The sequence below is a fragment of the Pygoscelis adeliae genome, unplaced genomic scaffold (genome assembly GCF_000699105.1).
Source record: "Pygoscelis adeliae isolate BGI_AS28 unplaced genomic scaffold, ASM69910v1 Scaffold85, whole genome shotgun sequence".
Taxonomy (NCBI): Eukaryota; Metazoa; Chordata; class Aves; order Sphenisciformes; family Spheniscidae; genus Pygoscelis; species Pygoscelis adeliae.
The window spans coordinates 5,810,223-5,834,126 of NW_008824900.1; the positions used below are offsets into that span (position 1 = coordinate 5,810,223).

The following is a 23,904-nucleotide window of genomic DNA, read 5'->3' on the forward strand; positions in this document are numbered from 1 at the left end:
AGTGCTCTTGCCCTTGGGGACCAATTACTTTGGGGAATTATATGCACTAACATTGGCAAAAGTTAATAATAACTCAAATAATAACTACTGTGATCAAAATGTTTGTGTAAGCCCAAATACCGGAGAGTGAAAATGAGGCCAACAGCTGCATGCAGTAAAAAGAAGAACGTGTTTCTGCTCAGGGAGTATTAATGGCTGCACTGACACACCTGCTGCTTGGTAGGACTTGTTTCCTTGACAAAATAACCCTGCCTGTGACCACTGAAAAGGCTTGTGATTATTCCTGTTTTTCAGTTCTGGTTTGTAGCTGAACTGAACCTCAGATTGAGCAGCAGCACTGCCTGACATTCTTTCTTGATTTGAAATCATCACTGTTGATAGCCTATTGTATTCCCAGCCTTATTTATTGTGAGGGATGCACACAACACTTGGTGTGCAGGTTCAGAAGATGAACTCTACCAGTGCAACATCAACCCCTATTAACAAGCAGCGATGCCTCTTACAATTTAAATGCAGGCAAAGCTGCTAAGCAAAGGAAGCTAGCGTTGATTTAAACAGAAAAGGTGCAACTGTGTGTATAACAGTGTGAGTGTATTGTTAAAGCCCTGGATAGACAAAAAAATGAATTCTACCTTTACTAAAAAAAAAAAAAAAAGGCATTTTGCAAAATTATTTTGGTTTAGGATGCAAAATTGCCCTCATGTTACCTGCAGAGAAAGATAGGTACAAAGAGCCTTTTCATGCATCTGTGAAGGACCAGACTTACTATAACACTGCTTCATGCACTTAGGTACAAATAGCATCTCATTCTTTTCTCTTATGTGAAACCAGAGCAGCGGTGATAGATTGGGGTTCTAGACCTATCGCACCTTCAGGTAAGCTTGAATCCATAGCTTCTGCTTCCCAGAAAGGGACCCTAAGCTCTGAAGGTAAAAAATGAAATGAAATTAAGAGAACACCTTGCTCTTGAAGCAACACCAGCACAGATGAATGAGGTGTGTCAAATTCTTCACGGTGCATCTTGCCAGAAGAGCAGACGTGGGATGAGGAGGGCCTATCCAGCGAGCCCTGACCTGTTCAGGCATTGTTTGTTTGGCAGATTCTGATGCAGGAAGGATCCCCAGAACTAGGGTCAGGATTGATTTTCTTCCACTGTCAAAAAGTGTAATTTGTTGTCACTGGTGACAAATATGTCTGTCTTACATTTTGTTAACCTGGTAGGGCCAGCACAGATGAATGAGGTGTGTCAAATTCTTCACGGTGCATCTTCTGCAGAAGTGTTTACTAGGTCCAGTCAGCTGCATTTGTCTGACAGCAGCTTTTGTGCAGATCCTAATTTGGTCCTGACTTTCATTAATGCAGCTGGATGGGGAGGAAAGGCCTGGTTTAACACTCATGTTCCAGATTGAGTTGGCAGGTATGAGGACACATCTTACTTGCAGACCAAATTTGAGTCTGGAAATCTCTAAAGCATGAAGCATGAATTCCAAGAATTGTTTTTTACAGCCACTTTTCAAATTAGAACTGTATGTTGGTGTTTACATTGAAAGTTTCCCCCTGGGGTTTTAGCTGTAATAGCATTTTTTGGCTCTTTTTTCCCATCTGTAGGCTGAGATTAATGTGCTATTATGTCACATTTTTCAAATGAATTAATTTAGCAGTTTAGCATAAAACATTGAAGTTTATCTTCCCTCATTAGTCACACTCATCTGCCGCTGCCCTTCTAAACATGGTCCTACACGATGTATACCAGGAGAGCCAGCTGGGCTGATTGTGCAGTTTGCTAGAGCAGAGCATGAATGCTACAAAAGGTGCGCTCTGTGAGTAATAACCCAAGTTGCTAATGACAAATTCACATTGCACAGTCTCTTTCTTCATCTCTTCTAATGTCACCTCTTGACATTAAGCCTGTTGTTGAGAAAACGCTGCTCGTGTCTTGGGCAAACACTAGAGATAAGCTGGAGTTTGAATCCTAAGCTGTCAGGTTAGATTTCTGCGTTCTTCTGTGTGCAATCTAGTGGGAACTGCAGAATATGGCATGAAGGATCATCTTGTACATCTCTCCTCTTTAGGTGGGCAGCAGCTGGACAGAGTGGTCAGAACCTGGTAGGAATGTTATGTAAATGCAATGCACATCTTGTAAACCAGGACTGTGTCATGACTTCAGGTGACTTTTGGAATAATGCCATTAAATGCTACATCTTCTGCCAAACTACTGGTAAATCGATAATTTTATCTACAATTAGAAAACCTCAGATTTTGTTCTTCCAAATCAGCCTCATTTCTAGAGTATTAGTTACCAGGAATTTTCGGAGTAGTTTCTGATATTTAATATAGCCAACAGCGTTAATAATAGTTTTACCCCTTTAGGCCTTTGTTATTGACCTAATATAGGAAACAATACATAGAGCAAGTTGCTGTATAACTTGAAATGAACAGGACTTTCATTCAGTCCTTTTTGGCTAAAAACAGCTTTCATACCCAAACTACTACTACTACTACTATATATGTATTATATTAATGCTGAAATAAATGACAAAAGTTATCTGAAGTCATATATAATCAATAGACACAATAATTTGACTTTCCCATTCATAAAAATAACAATGCTCACTTTTTAGTAATGTGGTACTCATCCTATTTTCACATTGTCAGTACTGAGTGATATATGATATGATATAATCTAATACAATAATGCTTCCTGTCATAACTGTTTTTAGCAAAATAAAATTATCCATGCCAAATAGGAAGATGATATAATTACAGTAAAGACTGTATTTATCACTTGAAGTCCTTTGTGTATTCAAGTATAGAGACCAGGATTAAATAAAGTGCGCAGGATTGTGTGCAAAAGGGATTTGTGGACTAGGGTTATTTATTTAGTACCCGAAATTCAATAACCATTCTATAAGAATAGAGCAAAGCATGAATCTTTTCCCAGATCTATTAAAATCTAAAGTCTGAGTTCTGGAGACGCTTTGTAGGTAGTATGGAATGTCATGAGACCTGATCCTCTATTTATATGTCACCACGTCTTCAGTTTGTGTAAGCTGAGGATCATGCTCAAAAGATTTAGTCATGAGAACAGATGTTTCCAGGGTAAAGGGGTCTAAAACAGATAACCTTTAGACTTTTAGACTCCATAGCTCTGTATATGGAACATTTTCATTCCTTGGCAATACACTTTTTTGTTTGTAGTGCAGTGCATCTGTGTTAATATCAAAGAGCCTTATGGAAGAAATGCTTATGGGAACCCAGTGCAGTTCTTCCTCAGGGTGACAAAAGGTTCAGGCTAACATCAGAGAAAAAAACATGCAGAGACACAAAATCAGATGCAGGGGTTTTTTTGGAGGCTTTTTTTTCCACTTATCTGGAAGAACGAAAGCTTATGCAGAGGCACTTCTACTAGTGAAGCAGTTGTCCTTTTTGTCATCTGTGATTCCAGGAATTTGCTGATAGAAACAACATGTGAATTAGATGGGTTGGTGGTGGAGCTGTAACAGTTAAGTTGCGTCTACCGTAGGTTAGGCTTGTATTCCACTGGGCTCCCCAGGCTTCCCTATGGGTTGCAGGGCTGCCCAGAATTTTTCTGGCACTGTGGCCGTGCTCCCTATGTCTCTCCTGAGCCCCCTGGCAGAATGGGGCTGTTTCTGTAGTGGTGCCTGAGGCAGGAAAATGCTCCTGTAACCAGAAGTGGGGCTTTTACGGATTATTTCATGGCACCCATAAAGGCATATCATGAAAATGAGACTTTTCTGCTGTTTAAAATGGCTAACTTCAGCCACTTCTGAATCAATGTTTTCCCTCTGATAATGTGTCATGGCTTCCTAGGAATCATAAATTGTCTAAAGAGTTTGCACCAAGTCATGCACTAAGTTGATTATGAAGCTAGGTATCCTAATTCTTCATTTCTTCTTCTGAAATTCATCCGATGTCATTGCAGCAAAGCAAAGAGAAGAAGCTACCCAAACATTCTGCTTTCCTGAGGTTCCGTTCATTGTCAGGTTTACAAGCCATTAGCAGTATTAAAAGCCTGTAAAGGACTTTCTGTTCCAGCAGACTTGGTACACAGAGGTTATGTACAGGTTTTTCTGTAATGTACATATAAAAATTTTGAAGCAATATATACCAGTGTTTCATCTGTTCTTACTGGGTAGTTCCAATCCTGGAATGTGGCTGAAGCTTACTGCAAAACTCCCATGCATTCATGAGGACCAGGATCTGGCCCTGTGCATGCTTACCTCTTTTTCTTTCCTCAAAACTGTAATTAACTGATCAAGTGACACAAGCTGTGTGTGGTGCTTGGAGGCTTACAGGGCACATGGAGGCTTGCATGCTTTGTGTGTATTATGTTACATTGCATGTAACAGGCATTGCACATATGTAATGCATACAACATGCAGCTGCTTTCCAAAGAACGTCTTCTTCACAAGACTACCAATGGCAGAGTCAAATCATCATTTGGGGAGATGAACCCCACTGGCTGCAGTGAGAGGCTCCAGAAGTTCAGTTAATACTCAAAAATTGGCCCAATGATACAAGTTTAGGAATGAGCCAGCAAATTGGATTCACATAGAATCAGTTTTATTGCCAGGTAAGAAATTCATATTAATATAGTGAATACATATGTTTACAAATAAACATTCTTAAAAAACAAACAAACATTTTATTGTAGGAAGTATTATTGGTATCATAAACTCTGTAGTTAACAAGTATTAACACGGGTTTACTTACAGAACATACAGTTACTAAAATATTTCCACATAAAATATGCTCAAGTTACACGAAACCTGTATGAATTAGAGTGCAGCTGTAATGTGTTTCTAAAGCATATGGATTAACAGCAACATTCCATAAAGGGTCAAATTAAGTCAGCCAGTTGTGAAGGCAATAAATATTAAAGGAATAAAAGTAAGATAGTGGAGAATCTGGGTTGTGTGCAAAGTATTTGTCCCGTGGGCTTTGTCCACTTCTGATAGTCTTAAAACATATGATCATACAATTTAGCAACACGCTTACGGAGAGATGCCAGTGCTCTCAGGATGTAAATCAATCTTGATATAGCTAAAAAAATGGTCTCTCGATTTAACCACATTTCAAATTCTTAGCCCTTGCATCCTTGACTAAGAAGAAGCACTGCCAGTCAGTTGAGTATAGTAAGAAATGCCACTTCCAATTCTTACAACATAACAGTTCTCACTCCTCCCTGCATACTCTTCCAAAACTAATCTCCAGAAGAATTGACAGCTGGTGAGAACGCAACTATAGTAAGACAGTTAGGATTTAGCCAAATGACTTGTTTTGAGGGAAGGGCAGGAATTTAAATGAAAGACAGTGCGTTGCCTGCCATCAGGCTGTTGCAGCACCGCCATCCCATCCCAACTCTGCTTATCTCTTTGTGGATGTGCTGAAGCCTTTACAGACCCAGGACTGCAAGTCTACTAGCAGTGCCCAATTCAAGAGTGGTTTTACTCATACGAACAAGGCATCCTGCTCATCAGAACCACAGTCAAGACCACGAGTCCAATTGTTTGTTTAGTTTAAACCCAGATGTCTGACATTTGAGGCTAGTCCTTTAGCCTCTTTCCACCAAATAGTCCACCAAGAGGAAATGCCACTATAGAAAGCCAAACGATAGAGACAATATACCATATAACATTTAGTTGAACTACAAAGAACTACCATGGCTAAAAGCAAATACAAAATGAGACACTAGAGGGAAAAAGTTTAAACTGGGAAAGTGGAGGGGCTAACTAAATAGTCTTGACTATGCAACCACGGCATGTAGATGTAGTCCAGTTTCCCTTTGGGACAAACAGAGGGGGCTGAGTAGGGCAGAACCCTTGTCATCCTTAGCAAAACATGAGGAAATAGCTTAAAGGAACATAGGGGTCACTTTGAGAAACAAGACTGTCATTGAACAATAGTAATACAGTAAAGGCACCACCCACGCTTAATTTCAGTCTGAAGCAGTTGAAGATAGGCAAAACATTTAGGTGAAGAAAAAGTCCTGACAGTCTGCAAAGTGAGAATTGTTACCATCTGCCCAAAAACAGGAGGATTGAGAGGGAATATTCTGATGCCCTTATTCCCCAGCAGCTTTCTGTGTCTCATGGTATGTCTCTTCTTATTTTGGAGGTTCCCAAAAATTTCAAATCAAACGAAGTAAACTGAAATAAAATCTTCTGTTGTTTGTTATCATCCTGCAGAATTCTCTACCAGCCAGAAAGGTCCCATATGCTCTTAATCATAACAGTCTTCATAAATTCCTTGTGAAAGAGTCTTTGTCCCTTATTGTATATATATTTTTTGCGCTTTCTATAGGATGGTGTGAAAGTACAATAATAGATGTTAGGGGTTGTACCAAGATGTTTGCTCTTGGCTTTTCACAGGTCTAGTGATTATTAATAGGTTTTATACAAAATTCCTCTCCGAAATAATATGTTACAGTATATTGTTCGTTCTTCCTCTGTCTCAAGGCAGGAACATAGTGTAAGTGTTTAAGCAGACATAAAGTTTCTCTAGATTGTGCTACTTCTCATCATGGATTTTAGTTTCAAGTAAAAAAATTTAGTCACAAGGGTTTGTGTTCCATTGTGAAATACAAATGGAGTTTATAATTCAACCTTCAGTATGTATTGCTGAATGGTATTAACCCACTCTTCGGTCTACAGTTGGCTGGATACCAAGAGCGTCCAGGTGGAATTTCCTTCCTTCTGTTTCCTTTTTTTTATTTTATTTTATGTTTTTAAATTTATTTTTTGCCTTTCAGTTGAGTGTTTGTGTTGTGTGTGTATTTCCATGTGGTTTTTAAAGGATTTCATTTAAAAAAAAGAAAAAAAGAAAAAAAGGAAAACAAACTCAAACAGTTACTTCTGTCTTGCTGTTAGTTATGAAGTATGGCTGTGGGCCCAAATAATGCTGGCTCCGGGTTGTCAGTGGGTCGCTTAACGTCGGGTCTGCCATACCATGCTTCCCCTTGTTTGTGTATGCTTGCCGTCTAAGAGATTGGTCGTTGGGATCCCAGGTCTTGTAGTGGGAATTGTAACCTAGTGGGTGTGTGTGGATCTTTGCGATTTTGGATTTCTGCCCGTTCTGTTTGGTTAGGCCGCTGTCGATCGTGTAAGCTCTGTCTTCATCTAGGCGCACCGGATGGAGTGGCAGGCTCCCTTTGGCAGCCAGTTCTGCAAGATGTCGGCGTTTGGTATAGAAGTCATCGTTGACTTTGTCAGCTATTTGGATTTAAAAGGCGGAGGGGACAAAAAAATCAGTTGGACGCAAGAAAAATGTTACACAGTTTACAGTAGGTCATGCACAGTTACATTTGTGGACCAGATACAGTTACAGGTACATCAGTAGGAGAAATCCTTGCCACCTCCCACCCCTTATTTTCTCTCTGTAGTCTATTTTTGGATGCCATTATGCTAGGCTTTTCATATATGCAGACAAAAACCTGTTGCCCATTAACAAAAGACTGTCCCCGCCCCAAATCACTCAGGTTGTGCTGATATTTACATTATGGGGACAGGTCCTATGAATCTTACCACTGCTCATCTCACATAGCGTAGGAAGTTTAGGAAGTGTTCAGAAGTATACAGGCTTACTTGGAAATATAGGGGCATCTTGGGATGCCCTGTTGTATGAGAGCACATCCCTTTAAATGCAAAGTGTCAGGTGGGTGTTTAACCAAGCCAGTTGTAAGGTCCAGTGGTGTGTGAGGTGGACCCATTTCTGTTGAATAATGCCTCAGGGAAAAATGAAGAGCGGGATCTGTTCTTCTAAATGGTTGGAAGTTAGCTAATGCTTTATGGGGCTGAAAATACTTTGGGTTGCTGAAGGTTAGGTATTTACCTTGTGATTTTACAGACAGTGAAAATCCTAAATTCCTGGTTCTGACATCATTTTCTGGGGCCAGTGCCACTAAGAAATACAGCAATAGCCCTGCCAACAAGTACTGCATTGCAGTCCTTAAATTAGGATTTTGCCCACTGTGATTTCCTGGACAAGTGTCTTCCAGTGCATGCTTTTGCTCAAGTTTGATTGTTGTTATTGCTGGCATGTATTTGGCCTTGCTTAAAAGTATGAACCATGCTCAGGAAGCTAAAGGCATTTTGCAGCAGTACAGCAACTCCTTTAAATTTTGAGACTGAGTATCAGGGGCTTAAGGGGAGCTTAACTGAATTTCATTTTTTAAGATCTTGCCTTTTACATAAAGAGGGTTTATTTACCCCCTTCAAAAATCTAGATTTTGATTTAAGATAGTGCCAGATATGTAGATCAACTAACACGGTGGTGTGTTAATCAGTAGTAGTGTGCTTTGAGTATGTGATTGTGTCAACCTGGATTTGACTTTTGCTGTGCCCTGGCTACGTTTTTCTTGAAGCTATGCCATGTAAGGCTTCTCTGCAGAGGTCTTGTACATGTAGCTGTCTCTACAGCTCAGCTCCTCTTGCCTTCATGATGAGTAGGTTTTTAATTCCCTGCACTGCTTTTGTTTGTTTTCCCTTTTTTCTCTCTCTCCCATATTGCTCGAAGGCTTTTGTCGCACCCTGAATTTTCTCCTTCTCTGTAGTTCTGAACTATATCTTTATGCAAGGTGGTGAAATTTCCATGAGCACCACATTAATCTTCAAGATCAGGCTTCAGTTCTGCATCTCCCTTGTCCTGGCCCCTCAACAGGGAGGAATATTACCAAAAGCAGTTGCTGTTTATCATCTCATGACATTTTTTGTATAATGACTGTGCAACTGGACTTTGCTCTTAAATCCTTAATTTTGTCATTAAAGAGGTGTTTCCTCTTCGATGAACTGAAACTGCTCTTGTCTGTGCTGTAAAATTAGGCTTTGTATGTTTTAACCATCTCCATCTGTCTCTTTTTTTAATTGATGTGTGAATGCTTTTCTATAGCATACAGGTGTCTTCTGTTTTAAACAAATCACAGAATGTAGATAATGGCCTATTCTAATTTCAGTACAGGATGTACAGTTGCAATTGCTGATAGACCTGTAATGTGTTACAAAGAGAACCTGCTAAGTTCTGCTTTGATTTTGGAGTGAGTCGTTTCATTTAGAGATCTGTAATGTCAGTTATGTCATGAAACAGTATTATATACAAGTTAAATAAAAACAGGAGGGAAATGTAGTCTCTATTGCTAATTTCTCATTAATCTGTTATCAAGAATTTAGAAAAACAGTTGCAGAAAAGGTATTGTGAATATCCACGCAAGTGTTTATTTTTATAAATTTTTACATCAAACGCACTGCAAGTCAGCTGGTTAGGGGAGCGAGCTTCTGTATCTTCTGACTTAGACCTTGTCTATATATGAAAAGTCACACTAGCTTATGTAATTTAAATTCAGCATAATTATGTCCAGCTCCTAATATAGATACATTTGTCTGCCTATTTCACATTTAAATTGGTTTAATTTGCATAGAAAAATTAAAAACTAAGCTAATCTCATGTAAGGATAGAGTAAAATTGTAAGTTTGTACTTTTAATTTGATCTTAGTTAAGCTGCAGCAATTTGTCTTACATAACCAAGATCTTTGATGATCAATTAAAAGGTAAATAATTACTTCTGTTTAGAAAAATAAGTGGTGATGCAGTTATGTAAATAATGAACAAATATTGCAGATATTTGCATTGCCTGATTTTTCATGGCATTTTTCTCTTTTGTATGGCTAAGTGAAAAAGGCCACAATGAGCTCAAGCTACTTCTTTAGTTTCTTTTCATTTTTTCTCGCTCACACCTTTTCCCACTTCCAGCTATGGTCCTGGATCTCTGAATTTTGTCAGACATTAGATATATTACTGAGATCTCCAAACACATCAAGATTGATTTCCTCACCAAAGAGTAAATTGTATTACTGTTGCATATGAACACCACCCCCACTGTAAAAACTGAGCAAGAAACCAGCCTCACAAGGACTGTGCCTATGACAGATCTGTGAGATTGATTTTGCTTTTGTTTATGCCATGTTATATGTAAAATTTTCAACTCTTTATTTGTTTCTTATGGAAGATCATACAGTAAGTGAAATGATTAATTCTGTAAATATGGTTACATTAAAGTTGCTTTAACTAATTTAGTCCATAGTCCCTTTCTAGGGACTTCTCAACTGTTGTCTGGAAACTGGGCTTGAAGAGAACAAACCAGGCTTTCATCTGTAAATCCCCATCAGCAAAGTTGAGAAGAAAGCTGGCAAACATATGACGAATGTCTGATTGCATGTGTTTTGTGTGGCAGTGACAGTGTGGGAGACCCGCTGTTTGTATTTGTCCTGATGAAATAATGGTTTGCAGGGTTTTGCCTGAGAATTTCTTATGTATGCCTAGGAGTTAAATGCTAACAGTGAAAGCCAGTCTCTCTATCTAATGTTTTAACTTCTTTAAAATGGTATTCTTTTAGCATGCACGCACAGGCTTACACATAGGAACATGTACCAGTATTGGGTGGGGGAAAATACTGTTGTGGCAAATATGTAGAAAAAAAAGCATAGATGAAACCAAATTGTTCGGTTGTTCAAAAGGGCTTTTGGTGAGTCTTGAAGCAGTCCTCATTCTTGCATACTGACTAGATTATAGGTTTTGTAATACCAGTGTCCTATGCCCCAGTGTGAGTGACCTGATGCTAGTATAGTGCAGAAACAGTTTTTTTTACTTCTGATTTTCAAAGCAGAAAAGATTCAGAAGAGCAATATAGAGCATGGTTTTGTAACAAATATTTTATCAAGAAAAGCATATTTATAGTATCCTGATGCCAACTACTTCAAAAATCAACTGTGAATCTCAGGAAGTTCATCCTTCTTCTTAACCAGCCCCTATAAATATTTTGTGGACTTTAAACAGGCGAAGAGACATTTTGGAGTTCCAGGGTGGATTTATATGTGACCTTGGGTACATGACTCAACTTTCCTCTGCCTTGGTTTCACCAGCTGTAAAGTGAGCTGTTAACACATCGGAGGAGGTAGTTACGTGTTATGAAGGTTAATTGCTATTTGTAGAGTATACTGAGTTTTCAGATGAAAAGTGCTATAGAAGTGCCTTTTGCATTGGCTTCTGTATATAAATCAGTAAAATAGGATTTAAAGATATCACTGTCATGTTTGCAAAAAGAGTAAAGAATTAGAACTGCAAAATTGCCAAATGAACACTAGTAAAAGAAGGGCTTTAATTCTGAGTGTTATTCTTTGTGTTCCCTCCCTCCAATCTTGGCAGCTAATTACACAGATCTTCTTAGTTTCAATATTTTTGTAAGGTTTTTACTTCTTTAAGGTAATGCACCCACAAATTTAGTTACTGTTGTAGCTGTTCACCTGGAAAAAATGTTGAAATATGAATTTTTTCCAACCTAAAGTGTGTGCCTGGGAGGGGGGAGAACTTGGGGTTTTGTTCCTGCTGTGCATGAAGTTAATAACTGAAAAAACATAGAAACAGTGTAAGGATCGAAAGCAGGACTCCTCACTCCCAGCTGAATGCCTTAACTATTAAGTTAGAGAGATGTTTTCTCTTCCTTTGTCTTTCTAGACTAATAAATCTTGAATTTTCTTCTGCTCCACAGTTCAAGTTCATCAGGATGTGAATCTGGGTGGGGACCATCCTAGCAGAAGCTGGGATGCACCTTGCTGGGTAGGGAATGTAGATTTAAATTCCACTCAGCTGGAGCAGTTGTACAACCATAAGCCTATCATCTAAAAGGTGGATCACTCTACTCCTCACTCTGATCTGAATCCAACAATGCCTTAAAGTGACCACGACTGTCTGTTTTATTTTGATCTTGACTTTGCCAGTATCGGTGTCAAACGTCTTGGGTTGGGACCCTTGCCTTATTCCTTGAATTTTGATTTTGAAAGGAGATGGCCTACCAAGCTGCTTGGGATAGTAAGGTCATGGGAATGCCTAGGAAGAAAATTTCAGCGAGTTTAGGCTCATTTAGATGAGGTGGCCAGAAAGGAATGGGCTTTTGATGGTATGTTTTGATTCAGGTTTCACCTTTCTGCCTAAATCTGTCACTAACAGAGACAAGCTTTGTTCTTTTGCTGATTGATGATTGGCTATGACCAAACTTGGAAGTGTCACATATTTCTTCATAATCCACAGTCATATAACAAAAGCATATAAACCAGTGAGTCTCTTATAGACTAAATACCATGAATGAAAACATATTTTCTTGAAAATCAGTGGCAAAAATCCTTGTGGCTCTAATAGGGCCAGGATTTCTCAGTGTGCTTATTTGAGCACATGTGTATGTTATCTGTGCTGAGAGGTGGCCCTAATGCTATGTAATATTGTTCTGCTCCCTAAGCTAAGTAGTCTTCAAGGTGGCTGTGTAACCACTTTTGGCATAGAGTTGTGAGAACATGCATTAGCATTGTGTAATGCTTTCTTTTTATTGTAAAATATTGCAGTTACAAGCATTTATGTGTAGAAAGTACAGCTAAATAAGGAGGTCTTGGGTAATTCTGAAGCAGTATTTTTTTACTCTTTTCCTCGTTGACAATCCTCTTATCTTTGTGGGTCCATAAAATGGCTCTGAATTCTTGCACCACTTCTTACAGCTATGGGAGAAGTGTAGAATCCTGAAAGACAATTATGTCCTACAGCTTTTGTGAAAGTAGGCACCTAGGAGTGGGAAGAAACCTCTGAAGTGAGAGAGGAGAATCCACAAAGGAGTGAGCCCTTATAAAATCTCTAAAGACATTTAAAAAAAAAAAAAAACCTTCAGTGAGAGCTTGCAGTCACAGTCAGAAGATACAAAAATATATAGGGAACCCTGTTTCTCAGTAGACATTTCACAGAATTGTTTGTTATCTGAACATATTTTAAGAACTACTTCGTGAAATGCAGAGCTTTATTCTAGCCACAAAGAGACTGTATTTCAAATTTAGGGCTAGATACAGAAAGCAAGTCAATGGGAAGTGCTGGGGGACAGGATAGCAGTGAAATGACTACAGTGACACACCAGGTAACAGCTAAAATACACTAACTGGCTGTTTGTAGATGTTTTCTGTGTAACAGTAAAGCTATCCCTATGTAATATTTAACAGTTTATAACAAGGCTTTGCTTCTACAGCCGTGACTTTGCTGAGATGTTAGTGTAGTTACCTGAAGCTATGGGAACCTTACGTTTCTCTCTCTAAGTAATGAAAGTGAAAACTTAAGGAAAGACAAAAGGGTAGTGAATCCTGGCTCAAAGACAACACAACAATTTTGCCCAGGGAAATACTAGGATGCTGCCTTTGGTGGTGCTGCTGTTGATCCTGTCTGAATGAATAAGCGATTGCTTCTTCATTTGCTTTTCTAAGCTGGCATCTAAGACAATATGTTCAAAGGCTTCCAAGATATAAGCCAACTCTGTGTGAGAGTTTTTGCAGGACTTCATCTGAAAATCAAAAAAGTATCATTTCTACACTAGCACAAGTTTTTTCTTGGGTGAGGGGAAAAACTAAGATGGACTGAGTTCGGATTAGCTGTCCCCAGGTATGAATTGGATCCAATATTCACTGAAAAGTGTGTTCCACCCAGTAAAACAAATAACTAATGACCTGTCTTTTGAATGAAGGGGTTCACCAGGCATCATGGAGCATAGAAGAATTTGCTTTGCGTAGCATGAAGTCTACTGGAAAACAGAATACAGCTAGATGTTGCAGGTAGACATGATTCTGCTCATATAATGCCAGCAGCGGATAAAATGATATGATAGATCTGCATGTGGCCAAGAAGAAGGAAAGTAACTGCTTCATGGTTGGTCACTAACTGTTCTCATCTCATGGGCACTGGAGTGGCTGTGTATAAGGTGGGGCAATTTTAAACCATACTAAATTCTAAGACGGGGCGAAGGCCATTTAAAATCATTTTTGCATGTCTCCTTCTCCATTCTTGTCTTGAGCTTTGAGAATGCAGAATACAGTCTGTGGGCTGCAATGCATTGACTTCTGTCCTAAATATTTGCCTTTCTTCCCCCAAAAGTTCTAACAGCAGTTTGCCTTTATTTAAGACATTCTGAAAAGGAAGATAATATTTTACGTCTGTGGATTCTTTCTCATGATTTTTATTCCCTATTACTGATAGAGGTAAAGAAATTACTTTCATAATTTTGGTAGAACCTACTTTTTGTGGCTCTGTGTTACTGTTCTCCTGGCTCCCTTTACCACTTTATCTATTTGCTCATTTCTTATAGTGATCTGGAGAGAGACCAAGCATGAAAAGATAAATCATATCAACTTTTCCTTCTGCGGACATTGTTTGAAAGGAGCTTGTCCACCTCCAGATACAAGACTGCGTTTTGATTTCCCAGTGAAATAAAATTCTACTTTCATGATATGAGACATGATGAAACATAAATATGTAGGCCCAAACATCTCTTCTATTGATTGCTTTCATGACAGTTTCTGAAAGGCTGGAGAGGCCAGAATATTTCTGGGTTTTGAAATGCATTAGGAATGGTTTAGAATAGGAAAGTAATTAGACTTGGTAAGTAGAGCCTCCAGTCTCAGCAATGTTCTCTTTATCCACTACAGGCAGCGAAGGCTGCTGCTTGGCTGGGAATGCTGAGGCAGAATTTGATTAACTCCTCAGGCACCAGACATCGTGTGTGGTACCTCATGTACAGGGTTGCAGTTCCCTGGAACATAAGAGTAGGCACATGTCTGTGAGCAGAAGCACCCCTTTTCTGACAATGTGCCAAAAAAGCACAGCACTGCAAAGTCTTTTTTTTTCTTTTTCTTTTTACAAACGTTTATTTACTGTGTAAGTTTAAGCAGGTTTCTCTTTGGACGTGTAAAACAGCTTTTCCATTTGGGCTTTGTATACTTGACTGCATTGATTTACATAGTATTAAATTGCAATATTTAGGATTCAATTTTGCAAAGTGCTGCGTTGATATCATGATTTGGTTTTGGTCAAAATACTCGACACACACACATTGTACCTAATGTAGAGACCAATGACATGCAGAATACTTGTATCTAACCAGTGTTAAGAAAAACAGAGCTTTTCTGATGTACCAGAATCAATAAGTTCTGTCAACCTGGAAACAAATGGTGGCTACGTCATGTTATTGTAAATGTTTTCAGGAGACCTGAAATCTGTTGCATGCAGATAGACGAAGATCACACTACTTTGTTATATCCTCAAGTGACTTAACATTTTAAATTAAAGCATCAAGATGTTAAATTGCTGGTTCAGTATCGTGCAATGAATGATAAACTTGAGAAGGAAATAATATTGCCATTTCTATTCTTGCACCAATGGATGAAATCGTAAAAGAAGTCTAAAAGAATTATGCATTCAAATCTCTGACTTTTCTTTGAAAATGCAGCCAGTGGCTGTCCTGTAACTGTAAACCTGTTTTTTCAGTATTTTTTTCCTAAAGGCCTCTAAGCTCATGTCCTTTCATGGCATCTACAATGGCAAATAAATATGAAAAGTTCTACTGTGAAATACTTATTTCATTTTATCTCATTTAGGCATATTTATCAGTTTGAGTTTTACTGGAAACCTTATATATGGTAAGAAAACTTGCCTTTTGAAATAGAAACTATCTAAGGAGTCATGCTGTCATGCTTAACTTCTGAATAAAGCATGACTGCAGCATAAACTGATTATAGGAAATGAGGCTTTGGCTTGCTTTCTAAAAATGGTGTCCGAAGCCAAAGAGGTTAACACTTAGGAGATTTGCTTAAAAGGCTTCTTCCACTTCTTCCTTCAGTAGTCTTGCTTGCTTTTTCACTGGGTAGTTTTTAATGCTTCTCAAGCAAATCAGTTAGGACAAATCTGATTGTGTCAAAAGTTTGCAGCAATGCTTCCATACATCAACAATAATATGAAATTGTTTGTAACCTTTTTGGTCAGTGAGAACCTTCAGTTTGTTTAAGGGCAGGGCTTCCTAACTATTCCAGGAGCACTACTTCATTGTACATTTGCAGAAAAAGCGTGCAGTCATGTGCAGTAACAGGTCCTACTACTGCAGTCAGAGTAAGTCAGGCAGTTCACACACAGCAATGTGCCTTGCTCCTGGGAGTGGACCGCAAACCAGGTGGACTGTCCTGGCAGGCTGCACACTGAGTAGTATGTGGGTCACATTGGAAAAAATCTCAGTGTTCTGCAATGTGATTCAGCGTCTAAAAATGTGTGTCTGTTTTTCTTTAAGGTGTCTATTTATAGACACCTTTTCCTTAAGGTGTCTATTTATCTATTTATCTTATTTAATGTTGACTGAAAAAGCTGTTATATTCCTGACCACATTTATTTGTAATAACTGTTCTTAGCGTGAACCTAATTTCATTTTTTTCACACATCACTGTTGGCATTCTTCTGTGTGCTGAATTTCATTTTCAGTTTTAATACTTTTTATTAGATGCTTTTATTTCTTTTAGTATACTGCTGGTTACAACTCTTAAACATATGTCTGAATCAGCTAGAAATCAACTACAAATACTCCTAGTTGTGATGGTGTGGAAAGCTGCATGAGGACACAGAAGACCGAATTCAAGTCTCTGAATACATAATTAAGATGTGGCTTTAGTGCTGAAATAAACTTGCATTTTTCTGTCAACTGGTGTCATACTAGATTTACACCATTATTTCTGAATACAGGGTGAGGCCTGAAGGCTTTTTGAATTGTACTGGTTTAATGAAAAAAAAAAAGTCCCAGCGATGTAATAACTATTTTTTGCAGGAGTTATTTTTATTTGATCTGTTTCTTAACTGCTATAATTTTAAAGAACTTGTAGCAATCAATCCAGATTGAAGTAAAATTTTTTTTTTTCCAAAATTAGCTGGGGCATAAGTTGTTTCTATTAGAAAGTTATCTTTTCCTATTCTTTTTGCCAGAAGGAATCCTTTTCAAGAGAGAGTTATTAAGCAAGAGAAAAAAAATTCGGAAGTAATTCCATAGCTGTAATTGCACACATTCAGTTCTGTTTTTTTCTTCTCCTTTCCTTCTCTTCCTGTCTCCCTCCTATTAGACTGTGTGGCATTTGTATTATTAAAGTCTTGTACATAATTGTCAGAGGTTTCCAAACCAGAGAAGTGTGTCAAACTGAAAAGAAAGTGTTCCCTGGCAATTGCCAAACTTGCACTGTCAGAAGAAAATCAGTTTCGTAAGGTTTTCATACAGATTGGGCAAACCCAAAGGCAAAGAAGAACTAACGCATGCTCTGAGCAGAACCCTCTGAGTAGCCTTCACGTAAAGCAAAAGCATTTGTGACTGACAGACAGTCAAGGAAGAATCAGCAATGAAGCTCACTTCAATGAATATTTAATAGTGCGCACACACACAAGACTTCTGCCATATGAGCTCCCACCTCTACCTTTTTTTCCAGGAATTGCAATCAACCATCATTTGTGAAAATGAGAACCAACAGCACTAAGCTGCAGATCTTCCTCCCCCGCTGTGGCAGGTCCCTTGCAAGGGAAGGTGAACTTTTCGCAGGAGTACTTTCCATAGACTAGAAAGCTTTGCAAACTTTCCACTATAAAAATTATCTATTGTACTTAATATTATCATTGGGATGGGACAGACTGATACTTTCATGGTGATTTTTTTGATGCTGTAGTATTATAGCTACTATATATCAGATTATTTTTTTTCAGCTTCTCTTTTCCTCTTATCCTTCTTCAAATAAGCTGTCAGGGGAAGGACTTTTGGAAAAATTAACTGTGTGCATTACAAATCACATTATCGCTCTTCCTCCCTCCATGCCTGAAGCCCTGTGTTATCATAGTATGGATGTGTAGGAGTAAAGCAATGATCTCTGTGCCTTTTATCTGTGTAATTTCTCTCTTAAACATATTTACTGTCTTTAGAACATCCTTTGCAGAACCAAAATAGCAGACAGATAACTGCTGCTATTTATATTATATTGTTAATAAGGGATTCATTCCTGTCAGTTGTCTTACTAGTCTTCATTGGTATTCATGGGTAATTCTGAAGAACATCACACTACTGCTATTGACATATATCCATGTAGAAAGCTGAAGAGTATTAAAGCTTCTCTGGTTTGAGTTTTTGAGTTTGATTAGAACCAAAAAAAGTATTATTTGTTTACTTAAGTAAACTTGACTTGCAACAAAGTAATCCTCCTAACTGCTTAAAATTACCAAGCCAAACCTGAATGCATGTTCACGTCACAAACATTGTAAATGCAACAGACTTGAATGAAATAGTCTAAAGCTCTGTTGTCCACATGGAGGCAGATTCTGATGTACTTGAAGAAATAATACATTCATACAAAAATAACCCCAATGTGAATCAGTACAACTATGGGGAAATAAAGTATGAGTATAGGAATTGAAGTCTGTTTCTCACTGATTTTGCTTCCCAAACTCAAAATTCCTAAATTTATTCCTGAATTAAGCATATTGACTGTAGAGGGATTTCAGAATTGTACTCTCTGGCTTCATTCCATTATTCTTGTTCTCTTTGGTCAGTTCTTGGGAAAATTTAAATCAAAGCCCTTCCTTAAAAAGCCACTTTTCATTTTTACCTTTTGAGTTTTAAACAGGAAAAAATCCTGAATCAGTCATTATAACCTGATTTATATTTCAATATTGTCAGCAGGCAATAAATAAAAGGTGGTCCCCAAAAGCTTCTAGTTAGAGAAACTTCTAATTTAATTCAAGAAAATTCTCTTCAAGACTTTTTCCCCCAAATTCATCCGAAGTTCATACTTCAAAATCATGTAGAACTTCACTTCCATGTGCTGACTTTAGAACACTCTAAGCAATGCAGGTATTTAAAAATGGTGATGGACTCAAGACAGATTCTCAAAATCTCTGTTAATTTTTTGAAAAATATCTATGGGGGGATCTGGGTCACCAGTAAAGTTATAAGTTTTGATAATTTGGCACCTCTGAGAACCACTTGCAGGATGTCACATGTTGAAACTCTTATTGCAAAAATATTGCCATAAATGACCTGCACAGCTAACTGTCCAGGAAGAAAAAGTGAGTAGAGTATGTACAGAACAACCAGTGCAATTGATGTGTAGGCTCCATGGTTGGAACTGTAAAAGCCATGCTTCGGATTAAATGTAGCCTTTAGCTGGGATCCCACAGCGTTTCTATTTATCTGCAAGTATTCACAATTGTTTTCATATCTTTATGATTGACCTCTACTCTTAAATAATCAATAAAAAAATTTGCATTGTAGAATGAGAAGTATATTTATATGTAGATATATCTTTATAGTGCAAAATAAAACAGTTACGGAGAAGGATGTTTAAGAAGGGTTGCAAGTGAAAATGCTTAACGTTGTTAGACTTTGTCTTTATGTGAGCTGAGCTTTGTTCTTTATTGGTTCGCTATTATTTAGTGGTATAGCCTAAGCATAAAGTTTTAACTCACTCATGTCTTCGCATCACTTAATATGTAAAAAATCTCATGTATAATTCATTAACGTTTCATAGAAATAGGTTTGAATAACCCATGTTTGATTTAGATTTACTAGTTTCCTTCCTGTGGCCGTCACTGATCTTAAGAGATGGAAATAAAGCTGGTTATTGTAAGCTTGTTACCTCTGAAGACTGCAGTCTTCAAAGACAAAAGACAAGCAAAAGAGTAAAAAAACCTGAAAGACTAGCATTCTCTAGCAGTCAACTGGACTCAGGTTACTGTTATTTTAGATCTGCCCGTTGTGTGTTATAAAAAGGAGTAAATTAATTTTTGTTTCATTTTGATTAATTATCACATAATAAGGATTTTAAAAATCAACTAGTTTCCAGAGAATGAACCTAATTTTTAGTGGAAGGGTTTGAGTTCTCTATGATGTATAACTAAAAATGGATTGTGGAGTGGCATTTATAATCTGAACTTTTATGACTTTATTGGTGACAGTTTCATTTTCACTGTCTTAAAATACATGCTAGTAACAAGAAAAAATGGCTGTTTCTCCATTGTAGGGAATCCATTGTAGGGAACGTGGGTGGAGAGAATATCAATTTCGAGAACAAGAATTAAGGATGCACGGATTTAAATTTGCTATTTTGGCATGAAAAATAGGTTAAGAATTTAATAGATCTTTATGAACATTCTTCATCCACCATAAAACCAGGTAGTGGACCAAATTCAGACAAAACAAATTTACTAGGTGTGAATCCAACCCAGAAAACTAAAAATCCTGAGATAAACAAACTAAATGGACCTGAAGGTCAGATTTCCTTTCTTTCACAAGTCCAATATGTTGCTAAAGTCTTAAAAATGAGACAACGTAGGTAGAAATGTTTAAGAGCGTCTTACTTTGGTGTTAACACTGCTGCTTGTAAAAGGACTCTGCAATTTCCTCCCAGCAGCCTAGATGTCGCTTCTAAGACCAACATATCCCCAGAGAGGTACCTTTTCACAGCTCCGTCTATTTGCTAAAGGATGGCATGGGCAATGGCTGCTTGGATGTCTGATTACTTACAGCAGAATTCCCCAGCCTCAGAAAGAATATTACCCTGTGGATTTTATAGTAAAATGTTGTTTCTTTAAAAGGCTGTAAAAGAATGTCAGCGATGCAGCTGATCTTGCTCAAGATACCGAGGCTTTGCACAAACAACATATTTATAATTAAAATATGGCTACCTCACTGGAAGAAGAAACGAGTGTGCTGGATGATAAAATAGGACAATATTTCAATCAAGACTCCCCAAGCATTTTTTATTTACCTATGACAGAGTGCCTGCGGGTATCAGAAGCCAATTTGGTAAATAACAGAGAAAACAAATGATTTAGTGGAAGCAAGAAAAGGTCTTGAAAGTCTGCACACACTGGGCAGGATGTGAAGTTTGGGGGGTGTCAGCAGAAGGCGTAGGTGGAACAAGTGACACTCACACTTCATCTGCTTGGGGAAATGGGAAGGCTGAGGGAACAGTGCTAGCAGGGGCGTTGGTAAAGTGAGGCTTGCTACTGAGTGCTTCTTGGCTTTTCTCCTGTGCCTGAAGGAGAAGCAAGGATTAAAGTATGAAAGATTTCTTTAACAAATGAACACTCAAAAGCTTCAAATTCTCCAGCCACACTAGGCTAAGTAAATAATAATAATGAAAAGATACCAAGCTTTTATGTCATACTTCCTTGAGACAGATCTGTATGTCCAGTGTTGAATTGGGCAGATTGCCTAGTCTAGCATTATCCATGTCACTGAACATACCTCTAGATATATGATATCATTAAATGAATCGCTCTCTGGATATGACAAATGATGCATTAATCTGTACTTCCCTGTCTGTTTTCGTGGTGTTAAATCCAGGGAGCAACTCCCATGTCCCAGTTTTTTTTAATCAATTTTTATGCAACTGCTTATGGAAGTAGTAACTGAAAATTTCTTTACTCTTTGAAATGAAAACACAATTCCTTTTTAAGCCTTCCAAAGAAACATTAATATTTACCTGTTAGTGTAACAGTGTGGTTGGTATAGGAAAGTAAAGTAACACAAACGTATTGTGTTCAATAATTTTGTAGTTCCACTTTTTTCTAAAAGTTGACTGTAGCAACCCCTGTGAATGCATGGGCAGGCCTTTTTCCCTGTTGTGTGTTTCCATTTTTCAAATTACCATATTTCTTTCCAGCCCTCCCTGTCTTTGTACAGAGGCCCCTGAGGCAGAGCACAATGAACTATAGTGAACGGTACAGAATCTCATCTTCAGGTGAGATAGGTATCAGATTCTTAGGGGGCAGTTGTGAAGTTACTTCTATTCTCATAAGACAGAATCTTGCATCAGCATAGAGTTGCCATCATTTCTGTGGAAATTGAAGATCTGAAGCTTAAGAGAAGGCACCACCAAATTTCACATCAGACAGGAGGATGCTTCAAAGATAACACCTTAGACTTAACCTTATGGTGATCTTCCTCTTTGGATCATTCTGTGTGTGTAGATGTAAAGGACAAACAAACCAGACAGTTTTCTCACATACTTCACCTTTTTGAGGGAGATGTTGCCTTATGCATTAGCGTGCTTGCGGCCACAATATTTTCTACATAGTAACAGTGACCAAAACAGGAGATATTTATTCTTTGATGTCATATTTGCAGAATCTCACTTTGGAGTTTTGCAGCTGCAAGCAGAGCTGGAGCACTGTCTAATGTTTCCTTTGGGATCAAAGAACTGTGAAGCTTCAAGAAATGCTGGGACCTGTAGACTCAGAGTTGTGATGGTGAGTCTGCTGCCAATTATATCCTCCTTCTAGCTTCACTATATCCAATCAGTTAGATCTGATTTCATCCCACGGGAGACTACAACTCCCAGCATCACTGAAGGCTTTCTGGGTCTGAGTTTCAGGGAGGAATTCTGTCCATTGCATTTTATATTTTTTTGGCAAAAATTTTAACTGGCTGAGTTATCTCATCTTAAAGTCATGCCCAATCAGCTCCTCAAAGGATTGTGTGTGTGAGAGAGGGGAAGAAGAAAGTTTATGAAAGAAATATAAAATCATGTTAAACTGCAGAAATGCTTGTATTCTCAGTTTTTACATGTATGTCTGTGCACCTCTCCAGCAGCTGAGTGATCTTTCTCCCAGTCCTGCAGGGCTTTAGAAAGTTTGGGTTTGGAGTATTTTTTAATTTTTGCAAGGAGTTCTAAAGAAAGTTACTCACTTTGCACTCCCTGAAACTCAGGAAAGAAAATTAACTGTTACTGAGTCAGGCTCGCAGAACAATATGAGTGACTGAATAAATATAACTAATACCTCAGGGTAGTGAGGCCAATTTGAGCTCTAGGAAACTTATTAAGCAACAGGATGGACTCCAACTCTTACAGCTTAGCAGAGTGGAATTTGACGTTGGATTGTTCATGCTTTCTGAATGGGTGTCCAACTGATGTGTATAAAAATTTGTGATGAGCTACCTTTGTATGTCCTGGGTGTTCAGATACAAGATCTCCATCCACTTGTACCTTTAGGCTGTCGGGATTGCTTAAATAAGCAATAACCATTTAAGCATGGAGTAAAAACATGGTTGATGAACTGGAAATAAGAATAATTTATGCAGAAAAACCTCTTTCTGCACTTTTCACATAAATAATCAAATACCGCAAAAGCACCAAAGGGAATCAGGATCATGTCATCTCAGGTGACCAAAAAAATTGAAATATCTAAACGCTGGGTGTTTTATTGCCACACAACATTCAGTGACCACTTTTGATGGGACCAGTCTTAGAGCTTGTTAACCCTTTTCCCTCAGATACAGACTCTGACATTCCTTGGTGGGACAAATTTAGCACTGTTGAGAAAAGATTCTCTGGCTCAAAAATGGACAAATAATGGATGAACAGAGTGCACCTATCAGTCAGTCAGATAGGCTAGAGATGCTAAGAGATGGTTTGCTTATCTATTCTTTCAGGAAGTGCGTGTTGCTCTATCTCGTTTCCAAGGGGTCCTCTACCTTCCACTGATTATTCCCTGGTGATGTATGTGTTAAGGTAGAAGGAGAGTAAAATTCTGGTGCAGTGAGGAAAACAGTAAGTAAATCTCAACTCACTATTACCTTGTTGTACTCCAAGCACTCATCTGACAACATAAAACAGGCACAGAATGTCCTTGTGTTATTCAGAGTTGTAAATGCCAGCAGACAGTAAGAGGAAAAGGTGAATTTGGACAGTAGCCGCTGGTCAGTACTTAAGGAATTCTGGAGGCTGCAACAAATAAAGAAATTCCTAACAAGAAATGAGGAAAATATCCTCTTCCATTGAGTGTGTAAGGGTTTGGCTGTGCAGTTTGAACTGGTTCACATAAAAAAAAATTTCTTTTTAAATAAAATACATCCACATTGGCCTTTCCAGCTCTGTTCTCCCCTGTTGTGCTGAATCAGACACTGCAATGCACATGTTGCAACATGTTCAATGCACATGTTGCATTGCAGTCATGCACGAACAGTCCAACTTCAAATTGCACTCTGCTAAGCTATGATTTGGAGTCTAGGGTGTAGCT

The 23,904-nt window shown here is 38.2% G+C and overlaps 1 protein-coding gene across 2 annotated transcripts in view; it reads right to left on the minus strand.

The window, feature by feature from the left end:
- Positions 1-6,861: 6,861 nt before the first annotated feature.
- SHISA9 (shisa family member 9) overlaps positions 6,862-23,904 on the minus strand; it is a 194,943-nt gene continuing 177,900 nt past the window's right edge. Inside the window, exons 4-6 of one of the 2 annotated variants that reach the window (XM_009324755.1) lie at positions 23,452-23,461; positions 15,665-15,696; positions 6,862-7,232 (exon numbers count right to left, since the gene is read on the minus strand). In XM_009324755.1, the coding sequence (XP_009323030.1) occupies positions 6,862-7,232; positions 15,665-15,696; positions 23,452-23,461 (413 nt within the window). The remainder of the gene's footprint in view (positions 7,233-15,664; positions 15,697-23,451; positions 23,462-23,904) is intronic. The other variant, XM_009324756.1, reaches the window with a different exon arrangement.